The sequence below is a fragment of the Lemur catta genome, chromosome 15 (assembly GCF_020740605.2).
Source record: "Lemur catta isolate mLemCat1 chromosome 15, mLemCat1.pri, whole genome shotgun sequence".
NCBI lineage: Eukaryota > Metazoa > Chordata > Mammalia > Primates > Lemuridae > Lemur > Lemur catta.
The window spans coordinates 36,605,408-36,626,647 of NC_059142.1; the positions used below are offsets into that span (position 1 = coordinate 36,605,408).

The 21,240-nt window shown below is 38.9% G+C and overlaps 1 protein-coding gene across 1 annotated transcript in view; it reads right to left on the reverse strand.

Annotated features, from left to right (window-relative positions):
• NPEPPS (aminopeptidase puromycin sensitive) overlaps positions 1–18,576 on the reverse strand; it is a 90,262-nt gene extending 71,686 nt beyond the window's left edge. Inside the window, exons 1-2 of the mRNA XM_045526317.1 lie at positions 18,092–18,576; positions 7,894–7,978 (exon numbers count right to left, since the gene is read on the reverse strand). Of these exons, the coding sequence (XP_045382273.1) occupies positions 7,894–7,978; positions 18,092–18,352 (346 nt within the window). The 5' untranslated portion in view covers positions 18,353–18,576. The remainder of the gene's footprint in view (positions 1–7,893; positions 7,979–18,091) is intronic.
• Between the last annotated feature and the right edge of the window lie 2,664 nt (positions 18,577–21,240).

A 21,240-nucleotide genomic window follows, 5' to 3' on the forward strand; every position in this document is an offset into this window, starting at 1 on the left:
GTCTCTACTAAAAATAGAAAGAAATTAGCCTGGCAACTAAAATAGAAAAAAAAAAAATTAGCCAGGCGTGATGGTACATGCCTGTAGTCCCAGCTACTTGAGAGCTGAGGCAAGAGGATCGCTTGAGCCCAGGAGCTTGAGGTTGCTGTGAGCTAGGCTGACACCACGGCACTCTTAGCCCAGGCAACAGAGCGAGACTCTGTATCAAAAAGAAAAATTAAATAAAATAAACATAGAAATAAACAAGTGATGCTAAAACAACTGGACATCCATGTCCAAAAAAGAATCTAGACATAGAACTTACACACCCTTCAAAAAATTAACTCAAGGCTGGATGCAGTGGCTCATATCTATAATCCTAACACTTTGAGAGGTCAAGGCAGGAAGATTGCTTGAGGCCAGGAGCTCAAGACCAGCTGGGCAACATAGCAAGATCCTATCTCTACAAAAAAATAAGAAAAATGGTGGTGCATGCTGTAGTCCCAGCTACTAAGGAGGCTGAGGCAGGAGGATAGCCTGAGCCCAGGATTTGAGGTTGCAGTGAGCTATGATGATGCCACTGTACTCTACCCCCAGGAACGGAGCAAGATCCCATCTCTAAACAAAGAAACAAAAAAAACAACAAAAATTAACTCAAAATGTATCACAGACCTAAATGTAAAATGTGAAACTATAAAACCTCTATAAGACAACAGAGAAGAAATCTAAATGACTTTGGCTGTGGCAATGACTTTTTTTTTTTTTTGAGATAGAGTTTCACTCTGTTGCCCAGGCTAGAGTGCCATGGCATCAGCCTAGCTCACAGCAACCTCAAACGCCTGGGCTCAAGCGATCCTCCTGCCTCAGCCTCCCAAGTAGCTGGGACTACAGGCATGCGCCACCATACCCAGATAATTTTTTCTATATATATTTTTAGTTGTCCATATAATTTCTTGCTATTTTTAGTAGAGACGGGGTCTCGCTCTTGCTCAGGTTGGTCTCGAACTCCTGAGCTCAAACGACCCTCCCACCTTGGCCTCCCAAAGTGCTAGGATTACAGGCATGAGCCACCGTGCCCCACTGGCAATGACTTTTTACATACAACACACCAAAGGCACAATTCATCCATGAAAGAAATAATTGATAACATTAAAATTAAAAACTTCTGCTCTGCAAAAGGCACTGTCAAGAGGATAAGACAAGACCCAGGACTGAAGACAGTATTAGCAAAAGACATACCTGATAAACAACTGTTATCCAAAACATACAAAGAACTCTTAAAACAGTAATGAACAACCTCATTAAGAAATGGGCAAAAGATCTAAACAGACACGTCACCAAAGCAGCCACACAGATGGCAAAACAAGCAAATAAAAAGATGTTCAATATCATAATCACAGATATGCAAATTAAAACAGCAGTGAGATATCACTATTAACTATAGGAAGGGCCAAACTCCAGAATACTGACAACAGCAAATGCTGACGAGGATGACAGGAACTTGCATTCGTTGCTGGTGGAAATGCAAAATGGTACAGCCACTTTGGAAGACAGAGTGGCAGTTTCTTACAAAACCAAACACACTCCTACCATATGATCCAGCAATTGTACTCCTTAGTATTTATCCAAATGGGTTGAGAATTTATGTCCATACAAAAATCAGCTGAATGTTTATAGCAGCTTTATTCATAATTGCCAAAATTTGAAAGCAACCAAAGTGCCCTTGTAGATGAATGGCTAAACTGTGATACAACCAGACAATGGAATATTATTCAGTTGTAGAAAGAAACACGCTATTAAGGGCCAGGTGCAGTAGCTCATGCCTATAATCCCAACATCTTGGGAGGCAGAGGTGGAAGGATCACTTGTTTGCAGCCAGGAGTTCAAGACAGCCTGGGTGACATAGTGAGACCTTCATCTCAGCAAAAAAAAAAAAAAAAAAAATCAGCCAAGTATGGTGGCACATGCCTGTAGTCCTAGCTACTCAAAGAGGCAGGAGGATCACCTGAGCCCAGGAGTTTGAGGTTACAGTGAGCTATGACTGTGCCACTGCAATCCAGCCTGGGTGACAGAGCAAGACTCTGTCTCTAAAAAAAAATGTTTTTTTAAATTAAAAAATGAGTCTGGGTGCGGTGGCTCATGCCTCTAATCCTAGCACTCTGAGAAGACGAGGCGGGAGGATCACTTGAGGTCAGGAGTTGGAGACCAGTTGGAGCAAGAGCAAGACCTGGTTTCTACAAAAAAAAAAAAAAAAAAAAAAAAACAGAAAATTTAGCCAAGCATGGTGGTGAACACCTGTAGCCCCAGCTACTAGAGTGGCTGAGGAAGGAGGACTGCTTCAGCCCAGGAATTAGAGGTTGCAGTGAGCTATGATGACACCACCATACTCTACCCCAGGCAACAAAGCAAGATTTTGTCGCAAAAAAAAAAAAAGAAAAGAAAAGAAAAAGAAAAAGAAATTTTAAGTGAGCTATTAAGCCATAAAAAGACACGAATGAAACTTTAATGCATATTATTATACTAAGAGAAAGAAGCCAATCTGAAAAGGCATACATACTGTATGATTCCAATTATATGACATTTTGGAAAAGCCAAAACTATGGGCACAGTAAAAAGATTAGTGGTTGCCAGTGGATTGGAAGTGGATGAATAGGCAGAGCACAGAGGAGTTTTAAGGCAGTAAAACTATTTGTATAATACTATAGTAGTGGATACATTCCATCATACAGTTGTCAAAATCCATAGACTATACAACACTAAGATTGAACCTTAATGTAAACTACGAACTTTAGATACAATGATGTTTCAATGTAAGTTCATCAACTGTAACAAGTACTATGCCACTCTGGTGAGGGATGCTGATAGTGAGAGAGTATGATTTGAGGAACAAATCATGAAAAAAATAAAAAATAATAAATTTAACACAAGATAGTGGGACAGGGTGAGAATGTATAGAGACAGGAAATATATGAGAACTCTCTGTTCTGCTCAATTTTGCTGTGAACCTAAAACTGCTCTACAAAATAAAGTTTATTAATTAAAAATAAAATAAAATAACCATTTAATTCAGAAAACAAGATGCTCTGAAAGTTACCAAAGAATTGGGAAAATATTTGGTTCCTCAGCGTAGCCTGGAATAATAGTTTATGACTAAATTTACCCATTCTTTAGAACAGCAACAACACTGAAAACATACGTTATGCTCAAAATTACCCAAACTCAATACACTCAGGAATAGTGAATAAATCAGAGACAAAAAAAATTAATAATAAAATAAAAACACAATCTCAGAAATAAGGCCATTTTACTGCTCAAAAAACTCTAAAAGATACCCAAAAAAAGGTATTATTGGCCAGGTACAGTTGCTCATGCCTGTAATCCTAGCACTTTGGGAAGCCGAGGCAGGAGGATTGCTTAAGGCCAGGTATTTGAGACCTGTCTGAGCAAGAGAAAGACCTCATCTCTACAAAAAAATAGAAAAATTAGCTCGGTGTGGTGGCGCAAGTCTGTAGTCCCAGATACTCAGGAGGCTGAGGCAGAAGGATCACCTGAGCCCAGGAGTTCGAGGTTGCAGTGAGCTACGATGGCTTCACTATACTCTAGCCTAGGCAACAGAACAAGATCCTGTCTCAAAAAAAACATATTATGCTAGACTCTGAATCTTTTCAAAGTATATACCACTGGAGGACACACAGCAAACTAAAACAATATGTTTAACATATTTAATGATACTATGGCATATTATACATTTATATCAATTTCAATTAAGAATCTTTAAGAATTTCATAAGGGTTTTTCCTCTTTTTAATGAAATAGCTATGTTCAAGTCTTGTGTTCAGGTCCAAGTAATAAAGAATATGAATAGTATACCACAATTCCCTTTATAGAGGTTAAAATTCAACAGAACTCAATATGGCCCACAGAAATGTTTTACTTGGCCAGAAGAGTTTTTTGAAATTTGAATATATTTATATGATACATACACTCATTGGTTCTCTGGCCCATCACTCTTATCCTACGTCCAGTCCAACTCATTTATTTTTATTATTTGCTTAACTCCACAGGAAGCTTGGTTTGGGGCCCCTACCCCATATTTTCATTTCATTTTTTTTTTTTTTTAAGAGACAAGGTCTCACTCACCCAGGCTGGAGTAAAGTGGCATAATCTTAGCTCACTGCAACCTTGAACTCCTGGGCCCAAGTGACCCTCCTGCCTCAGCCTCTGGAATAACTGGGACTATAGGCACATGCCACTATGCCTGGCTAATTTTTCTTATTTTTTTGTAGAGATGGGGTTTTGATGTTACCCAGTCTGTTCTCAAACTCCTGGCCTCAAAGGAGCCTCCTGCCTCGACCTCTCCAAATTGGTGGGATTATAGGTGTGAGCTACCTCAGTATCCCACTCAATTTTTAGAACTGAAGTTTTACTCAGATTTCATTTAAAATTTCCTTATGAAATTCTATACTGTACTTCAATGCATGTGTATTAGAAATGGTTTCCTTCTTTTTCAATCTTCGTGATTTGAGGGCTACATGTATTTTCAGAGTGATGACATAAGTCTATTGCAAAAAGATGGTGGTTTATTGATGTTATTAGTTGTCCACACATAATTGTATGACAGGATATATATATATATAACAGTTGGATAAAGGCTTATGATCAAGTGTGAAGAACCATTCCCTTTCGTCAAGTTAATAGTTTGGCTCTGAAATTATTAATATTTGGCAATATTTTTAAGCTGTTTTATCCTTTCATTAAACACATGCACACACCCATATACACACATTCAAGTATACGATCATACACCAAAAGTAAATGTGTTAAAATTTATGTGCCTTATATGGATAAAACCAAAGTGATGCTGGCAGACCTGAAACTATGTATTAGAACTCTGTATGAAATGTTATATCACTGATGAAAAATTTTTTCTTACACAGCTACTTAGACAAACATACACCTAACAGAATATACTAAGGGAAAAGTTGGTACAAAACTTTCAAGTGATCATTTTCTATGTGGTTATACCCAAGCCATCTATTAATGATAAATTAAAAGACTCTTTACCTGTCAGGACCTGAGTTCAGGCACTCAAGAGTTTCGTATTTCTCTTGCAGAAGCTGATGACAATACTAATCCCTGCACTGTGTAGGGAGGTGCATTCCTTGCACTGGCTTAAGTGCTAGTGATTTCACCAACCCTTGAAGTGCAGAACAGTAAAAAAACAGTTTTCAGCCGTTTTTCTTACTGGTTTCTCATTTTTTAAATATTACAAAGATCTCAAATAGGTTTTAAAATAAATCATGTTTAAAAGACAGTGCCTTAATTTAAAGAGACACATGCCAATAGATCTTTCAGGATTACTGCACATATATCACAAGATGGCCTTTTTCATCAAATAAAAACTTACACAAAGAAGCAACAATTTCATGCCTTCAAATAATTTTATAACTTTACCTTAAAGCAACAGAATTTAGTGGCTACAGACACCTAAATTGGTGTTGTAGAAGGCAATCATGAGTATAAACAGGGTTAGATGAGATTAGCTTGGTTTAAAAATGGTATCTCTCCTATTGATTCATCTATTCTCCTGCCACCAGCATACAACCCTGGAAGAGCTGGCAGTCAAATCTGCAACTACCAGTCTCTAAAGAAATAACACATTGTACCTTCCCATAAGATAAAAATCATGAAATGCTATTATGTCTAAGGGCAAAATTAAGTTATGTGTGTATATATATATATATGTGGAAGGCCAAATCTATCCCTGTTCCTGACCCAAATCTTAAAATACCAAATTAATACAACTTCCTAGTCCCTTATACTTGAAAATTAAATGGGCTTACACATAACTCTAGGTTTTTCCTGTTGTTACAGAAGAAGAGCATTGAGAAATAGACCTTAGCTAATTCTGAAGGAGAATCTTTTATGTATCTCAAAAACTTTAATTTTTATCTGAATTTCTCTCCAAATCCTATTCATTTCCTATAAGTTTTCATTTCTCTCCTGACTCTCTTAGTGAGAACACTAACTTGGCTTCCCTGAGATACAGATCACTAGGAGTTTAGCACTATTCCATTATGCATATTCAATAATTTTAAGTCCTCTGAATTCTCTCCTGGCATTTTTAGTAGAGGGAGATTAAAACTGATCTGAAACCATGTGGGCTGGAGGATACACATTTATTTCAGTAGATCTGCCTATCTATATATACTGGACATCACTTTAAAAGCCTACGTTGAATGTAAATGTTCTTTCTTTACCTACAACAAAGAAAGCTTGCCTTAATATAACTGGCTAACGTGCTTCCTTTTTTCTCTTCACAATTCAAGAAATTAAATAATCACTCTTTCATTTACCAATTTTTCAAAAGTTGGCATTCATTCAAGTCCATTTGAAGGATCTGTTCCTCTAAACTTAAAATCACAGCAGTTTGCTTCCATTTACAATCAACTGAACATAAGTACTCCTTGGCAATAGGATGCCCAACTGCTAAGACTGACTTTCTATGGACAAAATAATTTAAGAAAAATTCATGAGATAAATGTTGCAGGGCCTTAAAGGGAAACTTTTATGCTTCTTTTCACTATAATGTAAAACAAGAGGAGAAACAGAGATATAAAATGTAAATGAAAATATCAAATTTCTAACTTAATTTATATCAAATGGGAAGACTTTCTAAGAAGTCTTGAGAATAACCAATAAACCATTTTGACAAGGAATGTGAAGTTGAAGTTAAAAGTAAAAAGCAGGGGGAAGGAGGCGGTGGGTATATTCATACCTAATGGGTGCTGTGCGTACTGTCTGGGGGAGGGGCACACTTATAGCTGTGACTTGGGTAGTGCAAAGGCAATATATGTAACCTAAACATTTGTATCCATGTAATATTCTAAAATTAAAAAAAAGTAAAAAGCAATTCAGGGCCAGGCGTGGTGGCTCACACCTGTAATCCTAGCACTCTAGGAGGCTGAGGCAGGAGGACTGGTTGACGCCAGGAGTTTGAGATCAGCCTTAGCAAGAATGAGATCCCAACTCTACAAAAAATAGAAAAATTAGCCAGCCATGGTGCAACACGCCTGCAGTCCCAGCTACTAGGGAGGCTGAGGCAAGAGGATTGCTCAAGCCCAGGAGTTAGAGGTTGCCGTAAGCTATGATGACACCACTGCACTTTAGCCCAGGTAACAGAGCAAGACCTCATCTCAAAAAAAAAAAAAAAAAAGCAATTCAGCTCCAATATCAACGTACTTGTGTGAGTTTATGCCAAACTTGGTATCTTTTTCAAATGCAACTTATGTGAGAATAAGATTTCAAGACAAAATTGATTGCATTCTTATTAAAATTACAAGGTCTACAACAGTTCTCATTTTAAAGATGCTAACAGAGTTCTCACACATTCTATACCATCCTTCTTTTAAATATATTCTTCCCCTATAATTAACTCCATCATCTAGCTTCTAACCTTCATACTGGGTCTCATAAAGCAAATATTTTTGTCCCAATTATGAGTAAGATTCAGTATCTCAACTTTAATCTATAGTTCAAGAGGAAAAAAAAAACTGAGAAAAAAACACATAAACTAAGCCCCCTTGATGAACCTTTCATGTTTAAAGTACTTAATTTTTTAAATAACTCATCAACTTTATTATGCATATTATATTCATTTTACACTTATGAAAATGTGATTTGCCTAGGGGCACAAAATAAGTTAATGTTGGAAGCAGAATTTAAATTTTGACATTTCCTTTATCTCATCATATAGTTAGATTATACTATTCAAATATGTCCCATAAATAACCAAAGAAATTACCTATTAACAAACATTGATGTCTTAATCTGAAAGTGTATATATTACACACACACACACACACACACATACACACATATAGACAGCAAATTAAAATGGAAAACAACACTCACCTTCATCTCCTTCTGGTGCATATGAAGCTGTAATAATGTCAATATCAGCACAATTCATCACAATCTGATTAGTTGCCTGCCTCACCTAAAGGGAAAAGAAAAACCAGCAGTGTCAGAAACAGCCTAAGTTAATATATATACACTCTCATTTTGGACTAATGTCACAGGCAATTTTTTAAAACCTAGACTGAGTATTTATGCATCAATGGTAGAAATAAATGAGTAGTTTTAATAATCCAAGACAATTCACATTTTCCAAATTATATTAAAAGCAATAATGAATGTTTAAGTATTTCACACCACTTATATATTAATATTGACCAATGAGCCAAATAAAAGTATTTTTTTCTACCTAAATCTTTTTTTTTGAGACAGAGCATCGCTTTTTTTTTTTTTTTTTTGAGACAGAGTCTCGCTCTGTTGCCCCGGGTAGAGTGAGTGCCGTGGCGTCAGCCTAGCTCACAGCAACCTCAAACTCCTGGGCTTAAGCAATCCTACTGCCTCAGCCTCCCCAGTAGCTGGGACTACAGGCATGCACCACCATGTCCGGCTAATTTTTTCTATATATATTTTAGTTGGCCAGATAATTTCTTTCTATTTTTAGTAGAGACGGGGTCTCGCTATTGCTCAGGCTGGTCTCAAACTCCTGACCTCGAGCGATCCACCCACCTCAGCCTCCAAGAGTGCTGGGATTACAGGCGTGAGCCACCGCGCCCGGCCTCTACCTAAATCTTGATTTTTTTTTTTTTTTTTTTTGAAACAGTCTCACTCTGTTGCCCCGGCTAGAGTGAGTGCCATGGCGTCAGCCTAGCTCACAGCAACCTCAAACTCCTGGGCTTAAGCAATCCTTCTGCCTCAGCCTCTCGAGTAGCTGGGACTACAGGCATGTGCCACCATGCCCAGCTTTTTTCTATATATATTTTTAGCTGTCTAGACCATTTCTTTCTATTTTTAGTAGAGACAGGGGTCTCACTCTTGCTCAGGCTGGTCTCGAACTCCTGACCTCAAGCGATCCACCCGCCTCAGCCTCCCAGAGTACTAGGATTATAGGTAGAGCCACTGCACCCGGCCCTAAATCTTGATTTTAAAAAATTATTTTAAAAGTTTTTAATTTCAAAAAATTTTAATTAAGAAACATTTCTTACATATTGCAATAATATATTTTAACCTGCACATCAAACTCACCATGAGGCCTTCTGTGAGAATATAGGAAGAAGGCTGGTATCATGAACTATAATGTCAAAATTTCATAAATTTTCCATAAATTTTTCTTTTCCCAAAGAAATATTTCAGATGTAACAGATACTGATGACCCACCACAATTAAATCAATTTTTAAGACTTTGTTTTATTTGCTTTAGATCCAAAAAAATATATAGATATAATGAAAGCCCCTTCCTTTCTCCCTCATGCCCTAGAGGTAATCACTATCCTAAGATTAACCTATATCTTTCCCATGTATGTTTTAGTACTTTTGCTACATATATAAGGATCTGCAAACAATGTTTTATAATCTTATACAAATGGTATCAAAATGTGTATAACCTTTTGCAACTTGCTTTTTTCACATAATGTTTTTGAGATAGGTTTATGCTGATGCAGATCTAATTCACTAACTTTAACTGCATGGTAGTACTCCATTCTATGAACAAATCAGTTATTTATCAATTCCCTTCCTGAAGGAAATAAGGTTATTTCCTCTTTGTTTAAATAATTTTTGTTTGTTTATTTAAATAAACTAGTACTATAATAAACATCTTGGTCCATGTTTTATTCTGCATATATGAGAGAGGTTTTCCAGGGAAAGAAACCTAATAGTGGGCTTTCTGGGTTGTAGGACATATATTTTCAACTTTACCAAAAATTGCCAGTTATCCTCCAGAGTGGTATCAATTGACACTCTCATGAGCAAAGAATAAATTAATCCCATTTTTAGTATCTTCTAAAAAACTTTAAAATTTTTTGACAATCTGATGGGTGTCAAATGATATTTCATTGTTGTTTTTATTAGAATTTCCCTGATTACGAGTAACACTGGTTACTGAGCATCTTTTTTTCATATGTATATGTGTGATACACACACACACACACACACACGCACGCGTTTTCCTCTGTGAATTGCTTATTTAAAACCTTTGCCCATTTTTCAATTTAGTTATAACCTTGTTTATAATTATTTTGCTTTAAACAAAATCTCAAGTTCACTTTCAGACATCTGAATTGTCTAAATCTAAAATAACAAAAATATAGATGCCCTAAATCACAAACAAATGCCTACAGGTGCCAGCTAGACAGGTAGGTGAGGGCAGGAAGCCACTTCGAAGCTATGAACAACCCCCTAAAGGAAGGAGGAGGTAGCCATTTCTTGGAGCCAACCAACTACTGCTATGATGAACAAGCAGGTTTAGCGATGACTTTAAAAAAAAAGTCACAAATCCAGATTTCGTGTGATCCCCCAATTTTTATTTGATGCAACTAATTCAAAATTTTCAAAAACACTGTGTAGACCAAACAAAATCTGTGTGCAGGTCAACAGGACTCTTAGACCACTAAACAGACCATAAAACCAGGTAAGAATATCAGAGTAATATGGTATCTGTATGAAAAAGCTATATATGAGAGTAATCATTTTATTAATAACCAATATATATTTAAACATGATTAATTACCAACTAAAATTACCTGACCTAAATTACAGATAATATGTTATTAAGCCTACAACAGGCTGTCAAAATCTCTAACATGTAAAGTGAAATCAGTTTGGTTCACTTAAAAAAAAAAACAATCTTCATAAATCTTCCTGTTTCAACTCAAAAATGTCATTTAATGAATATCTTTTTTATTGTTTAAGTGGCAATATTCCTTCACACTGTTTAATTCACTAAAACATACCTAAAAAGCACTAAAACCTTTATGCCCAATTGGACATTTACAGCACTACATTTGAACAAAAAACAAAGAAAAAAATTCTTTGCCTATTCATAAATTGAGCTTAAAAAAAAATACAATTCCAAAATACAGAGAAACAAAGCACTGACTGGGATATACTCCAAAGAGTAAAATGAATAAAAATCTCTTAGAGTTTGAAGTTTATGCCAACAGAATAACAGTGGTTTGGTTATTGGTCATAATCCTTATCTAGGCAACCACATTTTCATCCATCAGCATCTACAGTGAATTTAATGGTAGCCAAGCAGTTAATCTGCCAATGTCAAGATACCTGTACAACACTACATATGCAAAATCACACTTAGCACACTACTATGGTAACTATTCTGAGAGAAGGTATTTGTGTACTTTGGAAAGGCACAGTGCACAACATGCAATTACAAGTACATTTCAATTCCTCCTGTGTTTAGGGGAAACACACCTGTTTATACTAATGAATTAAACTGCTTGTTGAACAGCTACTAATTTTTCCCCCCAGCATACTGCCATTTCTGGAAGGGTAAAAGGGAAGAACCAAAGGAATAAAAATACTTATCTTAAACATAAAACCCCACTCAATTTTTAAAAACTGGTCAGTATATTCTATCCCATATTAGAGATACATTGATTTTAAAAGCTGGCCAAACAATGTGGGTAATCTATGGAAAACACTTATTTTATCACTTAGTGCCTGATATTGATGTTATTAAGACACTACCCACACACACACACACAGATTAAATTGTGTTCTCATATCATCTAACAGCATTCACGTAACAATTTATAAACTGTCTGATCATGATATAAAATTCAAGAATTATGTGCTATGTTACATGGTACTTTGGATATCAGCATATATGTACTATCCAAAAAAGGTAATTTAAAATATCCATGTGTTAATCTGTCATGGGATTAGAGACAAAAAGTAAAAAATAAAATAAAATATCCATGATGACATAAGCAAATGTGCCAACTACAACACAGTATAACACAGCTCTTTTGTTTTGACAGAGTCTTGCTATGTTGTCCAGGCTGGTCTCAAACTCCTGGGCTCAAGCCATCCTCCTGGTTCCACCTCTAGAGTAGCTGGGACTACAGGCCCATGCCACCACAACTGGCAACACAGCTTTTTTTGATGATTTCCTGACAATATCACTGAATTGATGATGCAGTATGTGATTTCTCACATACTGACACCATCATGTTAGTAAATACTACCTGTGTGTTCCACCATCAAAAAGACAGGTAATAATTCAAAGAAATTTCAGCATTAAAATCATTAGTTTCCAGGTTTAAAATAGAAGTGAAATGTTAAAGTTGGCACATAAATGTGTTGAAGCAAATGTGTTGATAACAAGCTCATTTTCAATTTTTCTATTTGATGCTACCAAAGGATAGAATGTTAATGTATTCTTTCTTTGTTTCAAACCCAGGGTTAAATCTTCTTGGACTCCTATACAGACTGCACTTCAACTGAACCAAATACTAAGTAACCAAATACTAAGTTGTACTAAAGAGACAGCTTGACGTTCGCTGGCAATTTTACAATGGAAGTTTCCTATGAGCTAGGGAGGCAGCAACCTGAGATAATTTTTTCCTAAATGAGTCTTTACTACAATCACTCAGGAATACATCTTATCCTTACTATAGTAAGACTCAAGATTCTCCTCCTGATTGCCAAAGTCCTGAGACTTTAGTAAAACAACAGTGGGACAATTCCAAATGCTAGTCTGAAGCCTAAATCATTTTGCCTAATAAGTGATTTCATCCTCAAAATATTGTAATAATTGTTGCCTTGGTGGAATAGTGCTATAATTTCTAAAGACAATAAGAAGCAAATAATTAGTAAACTCTGGCTCATGCCTGTAATCCTAGCACTCTGGGAGGCTGAGGCGGGCAGATCGTTTGAGCTCAGGAGTTCAAGACCAGCCTGAGCAAGAGTGAGACCCCGACTCTACTAAAAAAAATAGAAAGAAATTAGCTGGACAACTAAAAATATGTAGAAAGAAAATCAGCCGGGCATGGTGGCGCATGCCTGTAGTCCCAGCTACTTGGGAGGTTGAGGCAGGAGAATCACTTAAGCCCAGGAGTTTGAAGTTGCTGTGAGCTAGGCTGATGCCACGGCACTCTAGCCCAGGCAACACAGTAAGACTCTGTCTCAAAAAAATAATAATAATAATAATAATTAGTAAATTCAAATTGAGCCAAGCTTTCTAACAAAAGAGAGCAAGTTGCAGAAGGTCAAAAATAAGTACCATTAATGTAAAAATCTTTAAATACACAGGACATTGGTATTTATTATTGTAGCTACTTACATATGTAATAAAAGCCTAAAACTATACACAGGAATAACATGCACCTACCTTAAGACAAAATTTATCTCTGGGGGTGGGAGGTAGGAAGAGATGAAAATGGGCTTTAGTGTTATCTGTAATATTTTATTTCCCAAAAAGAGCATACGCAGTCTGAAGCAAATGGGGCAAAATGTTAATATCTGTTAAATCTGGCAGTGGGTTACTTTTCTGTATTTCTATTAATAAAATATTTCCTAATTTAAAATAAAATTTTAAAGAGATTACAAATGACCACATACTTGTATGGTGTTCAAAATGAAATCTCTAAAATCTGGAGAACTAATCTCAGTTAACAACAAAAGCTATCAGAAGGCTCAGTCCTTGCCCACTGACTCACACACAGATTAGAACAAGATTTACTATACAATTAAGAACAGGTTCATTTATATGGCAAAGTTCAGAGAAGCTTCATAGATAATTTACTACTCAAGAGCACATCTATCCAGGTTGTATTAGACAGTATCAGTTCTCTAGAACCAGGAAGTAAGTTTAAAAAAAAAATGGGCCTGGATGAAAAGCCGAAATACATGATACAAAGTTCATACAATAAAGCTCAAACCCTTTATTCAGAAGAGAATCCCTCAAATTCTCACATAGAAATTTATTTTTTCCAGGCCATTCCCTGTTACAAAAATAAAAAAAAAAAGAAAGACAGAAATTTATTTTTACGCTCAAACAACCTGTTTATCTGGCTACTTGGACTTCTTCAGATCAAGTTCAGTAGAATAGAAGAGGGAAGAGATTACACAATAGGCAGCAACAAGGCACAATAAGCAACAAGAAGTAATAACCTGAGAGTAAGAAAGACAAACTACCTTAAAGAACAGATATGAAACTAATAAATTACAGCACATACTTTGGGGTAACTTCTATGTTTTTAAGTATTCTAGCATCAATGACAGATGTTCAGAATGATATCTAGTGTTTAAAAAAAGAAGAGAAACAAACCTAGATTATGAGGAATTATAAAACTTAAAAAGATAATATATTTTAGGAATATTTCCATCCAAATCAGTAAGTATTTTTTTTAAAGTCTAAGTGCCTCAAAGGGTCAGCTTCAGTTATCTGGAAAATTAACTGCCAGATAAATTAGATAAAGTTTAACACACAAAACAGTTTCTCATACTTCTTTCCTCATAGACACATTTCCAAAAACAGAAGAAAGTATCTGAATAAATTCAATTCTTTAACCAGTATTTCTAATTTAATTACTTAAGACCATTTAGTGGTCAAGCACAATACTGACAAATTATTAATTTCACCATTTTTAAAGTAATAAAAGACTGCCAAAATGATTGCATAGAAAATATGCAAAGTTTGGGCAGCAAATTCCGTAACACAAGGTTGACAATAACATCCATGTAGGTGCCAAGTTTTTAGCCTGCCAAACAAACTACTATATCTGTAACTCTCCTTGTAGTGCCAATTTAGTCACTTCCAACATGAATATTTTGTTGATGGAGGCCAGGGATTGGCTAGCATATCCTGATTTCTGGCCTTCAAGGATGAACTTCATTTCTTCAACACAGGTAAAATATTTCCATAAGAGAAAGCCCAATTACTGTACCAATCACTACATACACATAACCAGAAACTGTAGCCATACTCACATAAACCTATAATCCATTTTAATTTATTATCCATAAAGGGAGAGGGTTAGAATTTAAAATATCTACAAAAGTCCATTGCTCTCAAGTACCCAATGTACAGGGAGGAGAGACGGAATGAAATGAAATGAAATTTGGGCCTAGAGAAAAATCCCTCTAGGCCCATATAACACATTTTCAAAACCTGCTGAATTAGACCACATTCACGTGAAAGAAAACTAATCACTGCACATTGACTAATTTCTTCACCTTCCCCAGGAGTCCACACCCCAGGCCAGGTTAAAAATCCACTAAGTTTCTAATATGTAACCTGTACAAATACTCTGGGCTTATCATAAAATTTTGCAACTAAAGCAACTTGCATACTTTGTGTAATGTGATTCCAACTGTTAGGAAACTGACCCAATACCAGTTATAAATCTAGGTTTCTAGAAATATAAATTTTTGTCAATATTTTTAAATTTCTATAATAAGATACCGTCTAATGTCACAATTTAAACTTACTGCCCCAATTCATGGATTTCAAAAACATGCTTTTTACTTCTAACATTAACTCCTCTTTTACACTTCCAAAGATGTCAATGGGTACAATAAAAAATCCAATCCTCTTTTTTTTTTAATATATTAAGGGTATCCCCTCCATACATTAAGTGATGGGGGGAGGGGGTTCTGTTCCCTTTTTTTGGTGGTTGTTGAGACAGAGTCTTGCTCTGTTGCCCCAGCTACAGTGCCGTGGAGTCAGCCTAGCTCACAGCAACCTCAAACTCCTGGGCTTAGGCAATCCTTCTGCCTCAGCCTCCTGAGTAGCTGGGAGTACAGGCATGTGCCACCATGCCTGGCTAATTTTTTTCTATATATTTTTAGCTGTCCAGATCATTTCTTTCTATTTTTAGTAGAGACGGGGTCTCGCTCTTGCTCAGGCTGGTCTCAAACTCCTGACCTCGAGCAATCCTCCCACCTTGGCCCCCCAGAGTGCTAAGATTACAGGCGTGAGCCACTGCGCCAGGCCTCCTTTTTTTTTTTTTTTTTTAAGACAGAGTCTCACTCTGTGCCCCTAGGTAGCATGCAGTGGCATCATCATAGTTCACTGCAACTTCAAACTCCTGGGCTCAAGCAATCCTCCTGCCTCAGCTTCCCAACTAGCTGGGACTACAGGCGCACACCACAAGGCCCAGCTAATTTTTCTATTTTTAGTAGAGACGGGGTCTCACTCTTGCTCAGGCTGGTCTCGAACTCCTGAGCTCAAGCAATCCTCCCGCCTCAGCCTCCCAGAGTACTAGGATTACAGGCATGAACCACCACGGCCGGCCCCAATCAACCTTTAATGAAACCTGTTAGAATTCACTATCATGCCGTCCTCAATTTGTGTTGCTATCTAGCCTGAAAAGAATTTCTGAAAAAAATGTTTTGAAAAATTCATGTTACTTAAATAATCCATTTATTTCCTCGTATCAAATTAACAAACAACCCCTCCTAATATCTAATACACTACCATGTGCACCCTCAATGGCACAAACCAGTCTTCCACATATTTCTCATCTCTTTGGAAAAGTAGGAAATGGGTAAGGAGAAGCATGTCACTGCTTGTTTTATCCCAACACTTAAACTCACTTCTTAATAAATAATCATTTAAAAATATGTACTTTTTAAAAATTTTTCCCTAAACATGTATGCTTCCCCAAATTATAAATCCATTATGCCAACTAATACTATAAAGAAACAAATGATATTTTTAATGTTAGTCTTTTCACATAATGTGAACTCATTCATCGCTAGGTCCTTCTGCCCGAAGGTTTGCCAAGTCACAAGACACACTACTGTTTACAATCCCTCCCATCTGCCTCTTGCCAATATATATCAAACACTCTAGTCACTTGACTTAAACCATAGTCTCCCAAATAACCCTCCCAAATCCCAATTTAGACCCAAGATGCACTCACTCTGATTCATATTCTTAATGGAAAAATTTTAAATCACCTGATTTTCACAGGGATAAGTTCTGCCTTTTGATACAGACAGACCCTAGAGCCCTCATGTTTTCACATCAATGCCCCAAATCTAACAGTATACTTTTTAATTCTGTGCTTTTAGACAAATTTTCAATCCAAGTATCAACCCTCTTGGCTTTCAAAGATAACTGCCAACTTTCAATTCATTCAAGTACCAGTCTACATTTCTTTTATTTCATTGCTACATACACTCTGTTTTTTAAGGTTGAGGCCTACTGATTTTCCCCCTGGCTGTAGTAGGAATAGAAATGAAACAAAATATATTTATTACCACTGTTTTTGCAGATAATTATTAACGGCTCCCATTTTTCATTACAGGCTTCACGTTAACACATCATATAACATGGTATCATAAATGCCTATTGTTCGGGACCTTTGTAGGGCATCTATACTAATGTCTCCAAAATCAAACAATACTCCAAATAATGCCGAGAGAGGAAAGAGGGGAGTATGATTCACCAAAAATTGCAATGAGGAGTAATGGAATATTTTCACCAGTGATATGTTAAAACTAACAGCTTCTTTCAGAAGACTGCACTGCTAAGCAACCACCACTGTAGCAATAAATCCATCAGCTTTACAGGCTGCAAAGCTAGGAAGATAGGAGGAAAAGCGGAGATGGGGTCCTAGGGCAGCTTCTCTAGAGGTTAGGCGAGAACAAAGTCACTGCTGCACTGTCACTTGAGGGGAAGGGGGAGGGGGCGGATCATCTTGGAAACCCAGCCCCTGGGGTGGAGCAGGCGGGGAGAACTCAGCAAGGCTGCCTGGGATTAACATTCTCGTTCTCACCCTCTCCCCCCTTCTAGAAGCTCCCCTCCTCGCTCCAACGCGGCGACTAGAGTCCCAGATGACTGTCCCTTCCGATCTGTCCCCCGTGGGGTGTAGGGAGAACCAGAGAAAAGAACTGAGTCAGGAGGTTGACACTGAGCGGGGACTCCCATGACCCCTCCGGCCTTCCCCAACCCCCTCCAGCGTCTCTCAGAACACTACCAACCTCGGAAGGGTCGGGGGTGGAGGGCTAAGCCCCGCAGAGGTGTGCTCGCCCGGGAGGGGCGCACGCGCCAGGACGGCCGGCTCCCGGGCGCTCCCGCAGCGCGGCCCCGGCCCCAGCTGAGCAGGGCAGAGCACGCCGGCCCGGCGCCCCGCGGCCACCCAGAGGGGCGCGCCTGTCCCCTGAGCCGGCCTCCCAGCCCCAGCCCCGAGGCCCACCCGCCCTCCCGGCAAGGCCCCCAGTCCAGCCCGCGGGCGCGGCCTAACTGCTTGCCCAGCAACTCGCTCCCGGCGCCCAGAGGTCGCCGTACCTGGGCGGCGGCCTCCAGCTTGCCCTCAAAGGTGAAGTCCAGCAAGTCGGGCTTGAGGCAAAGGCTGTAGTTGATGGGGGAGACATCGGCAGGCAGCCGCTCGAAGGGCCTCTTCTCCGGCATCGCGGCGAGGCCCAGGCTGTGGAGGCGGCGGCGGCGGCGAGAGGAGCGGCTGAGGAGGAGAAGGAGGAGGGAAGGAGGCGGAGGGCCGAGGAAGAGCAGGCGGCGAGCAAGGGAGGGGGCGGCGGCTGCCAGCCACATTCACCGAGCGCGGGCGACTGCCTGAGGAGAGCGACCGGGGGAGCCTAGGGGGCGGGGGAGAGACCCAGCCAGAGCGCTAGGGGCCGGGAGGGAGGCGTTGCGGGCGGGCGGGCTGCCTACGGGGAAGGGGGCGGAGGAGCGGGAGGAGGAGGGCCCGCTAGTGAGGGAGGGGGGGAAGGAGGCCGCAGCAGCGGCGTGCGCGGCCCCGCAGGCCGGGCGCGCCCCCACAGAGTGCGCGCGCGCGCCGGGGCAGGGGGCGGAGCGGCGAGGGTGCGGCCCGCGGGGCAGGAGGGCGCTGAGTCGCGGGCGCCGGTGTGGGGTGTGGGGCGTGGGGCGTGGGGTGTGTGGCGGCTCCGGTCGCTGCACCTGTCGGCGCTGCTGGGCAGAGGGGGCGGCCTTGGAGCTGGAAGGAGCCGGGAAGCGCTGGAAAAGCGGAGGCAGAGGCGTGAGGGTCCCCTGAGCCGCCCCGGGAAGTTGAAGCCTACTCAGTAGCTGGTCAGTTCAGTCCTGCTAGCATGCTAAAATACCATTTCAAAGCAAAACCCCAAACTGGATTCTACCTCCGGATCAGCGGAAAGCCCTGACTTGAGGCTCTTTGGCCCTAATTCTTGTTTTTTTAAGAAACAAGTTCAAGAGATGATTTGAAAAAATTTTTGTCATAAAACCTTTAATAATTTAGGTTTCGTCAACCACTGAGATTTGGACCTTTGAGAGAATAATTTCAAAGATTAGGAAAATTTTTGTTTCCACAATTTAAAATGTTTCACCTTTTTCCCGTTTTCATCTTTGTTTCTGCCTTTTTTAAAGTAAAAGACCCTTCAGTCATTACGTCCTCTTTAAAGGTGAACTATCAGTGTGGCTCCCTCAGTTCTGTAAATATCTGGCAAATTGAGATATGTATATATTTAAACATTTAAATGAGGTGTATACTTAAATATATTTAAATGAGAGGTATATTTAAATGAGGCATATATACATTTAAAAGTGACAAGAGCAAGAAGGTTTATCCATAATCCCCATATTCCTTTGTAGACATTTCTCAAGTAGGAACCCCTTAATTTCCAGGACTCAATGCAGAATGTTATACTGGACCAGTGCTGTCCAATAGAAATATACTGTGAACCACAAGGTAGTATTAAATTTTCTAGTAGCCACAACACAAAAAAGTGAAAAGGAGACAGATGAAATTAACACATCTTATTTAACGCAACATATCCAAAATATTGTCATTTCAACATGGAATCATTATAAAAATATTAATGAGATATTTTATTTTTTTCATACTGACTTTGAAATACAGTGTGTATTTTACATTGACAGACATCTCAATTCTGACTAGCCAAATTTCAGGTGTTGTATAGCCACATGTGGCTAGTGGCTATTGTATTAGGCAGCACAATTTTGGACACTGGGCCTGCCCTCTTAGCTTCTGAATCCTACATACTTTTTAGAAACTGGTTAGTTCAGTAACAATTGAGATGTACTTTGTGCAGGGCCCAGTACCGAGAATAATAACATAATCAGAATAGCATAATCCAGCATCTGAAAATAAACAACTTAAAAAAAATAAGAATAGAAAATTGAATAATTTTAAAAACGTAAAGAAAAACTAGAAGAGCAGACTGAAAAGCTGTAATCCTTTGAAACTAAGATGTGAGTTGGGGCCTTTTGTTACATGGATGCATTTCTATGACTTCTTGGTCATAGAAATAATAACGATAATTTTTTTAGAGTTAAACTCTTGGTCTTTTGCCCAGGCTAGAGTGCAGTGACACCATCACAGCTCACTGCAACCTCCAGCTCCTGGGCTCAACTGATCCTCCTACCTTAGCCTCTTCAGTCCTGGAACTACAGGCACATGCCAACACACCTGGCTAATTTTTTTTAAAGATGGGGTCTTGCTATATTGTCCAGGCTGATCACAAACTCCTGACCTTAAGCAATCCTCCCATCTCAACCTCCCAAAGTGCTGGGATTACAGGCATAAGCCACCACACCCAGCAATGATAATTTAAATAGCATATAATAAGAATTTAATCAACTATAATTAAATATTTATTGAGTACTTTCTAAACACTTTTCATGTTATTAATTCATGTAATCTTCTCAACAAATCTGTGAGGTGGACACCATTATCCCCTTTTTACAGATCACAAAACAGACACACACAAATTCAGTGACTTGCCCAAGGTCATATAGCTAATAATTGGCAGAGCTAGAGTTGGGACCCCAGCATGTTTTTCTCTCCTGGAGAATTTTGCTGCAGCTTCCCTATTTTTCTAACTCTCTAGTTTTTTTTTAATTAATTAGTTTTCTTTTTGAGACATTGTCTTCTGATTCTGTCGCCCTGGCTGGAGTATAATGGTGTCATGATAATTCACTGAAACCTCCAGCATGTGGGTTCAAGCAATCCTCCTGCCTCAGCCACCTGAGTAGCTGGGACTACAGATGTGTGCCGCCACGTCTGGCTAATTTTTTTCTAATTTTAGTAGAGACAGGGTCTCGCTCTTGCTCAAGCTGGTCGCAAACTCCTGAGCTCAAGCAGTCCTCCCACCTCAGCCTCCCACTGCTAGGATTGCAGGCATGGTTGCTGTGAGCTAGGCTGACGCCACGGCACTCTAGCCTGGGCAACAGAGTGAGACTCTGTCTCCAAAAAAAAAAAGTTAAGAAAGAAAAGAAAGGAAAAAAGCCAATTAGTCATTCTAGTCAGAGGCACTTTTCATCTTCAGTTTTCAAGCACTAGCCTGAGAGTCTGAAGACACAAGCAAATAGTTTCAATATTGTCACTGACTTTATGACCTAGGACAAATCTTATCATTTCCCTGCTTTAGTTTCCCCATCTGTAAAGCAGATATGTACATAATGCATGCTTATCTCAGAAAAAAGTG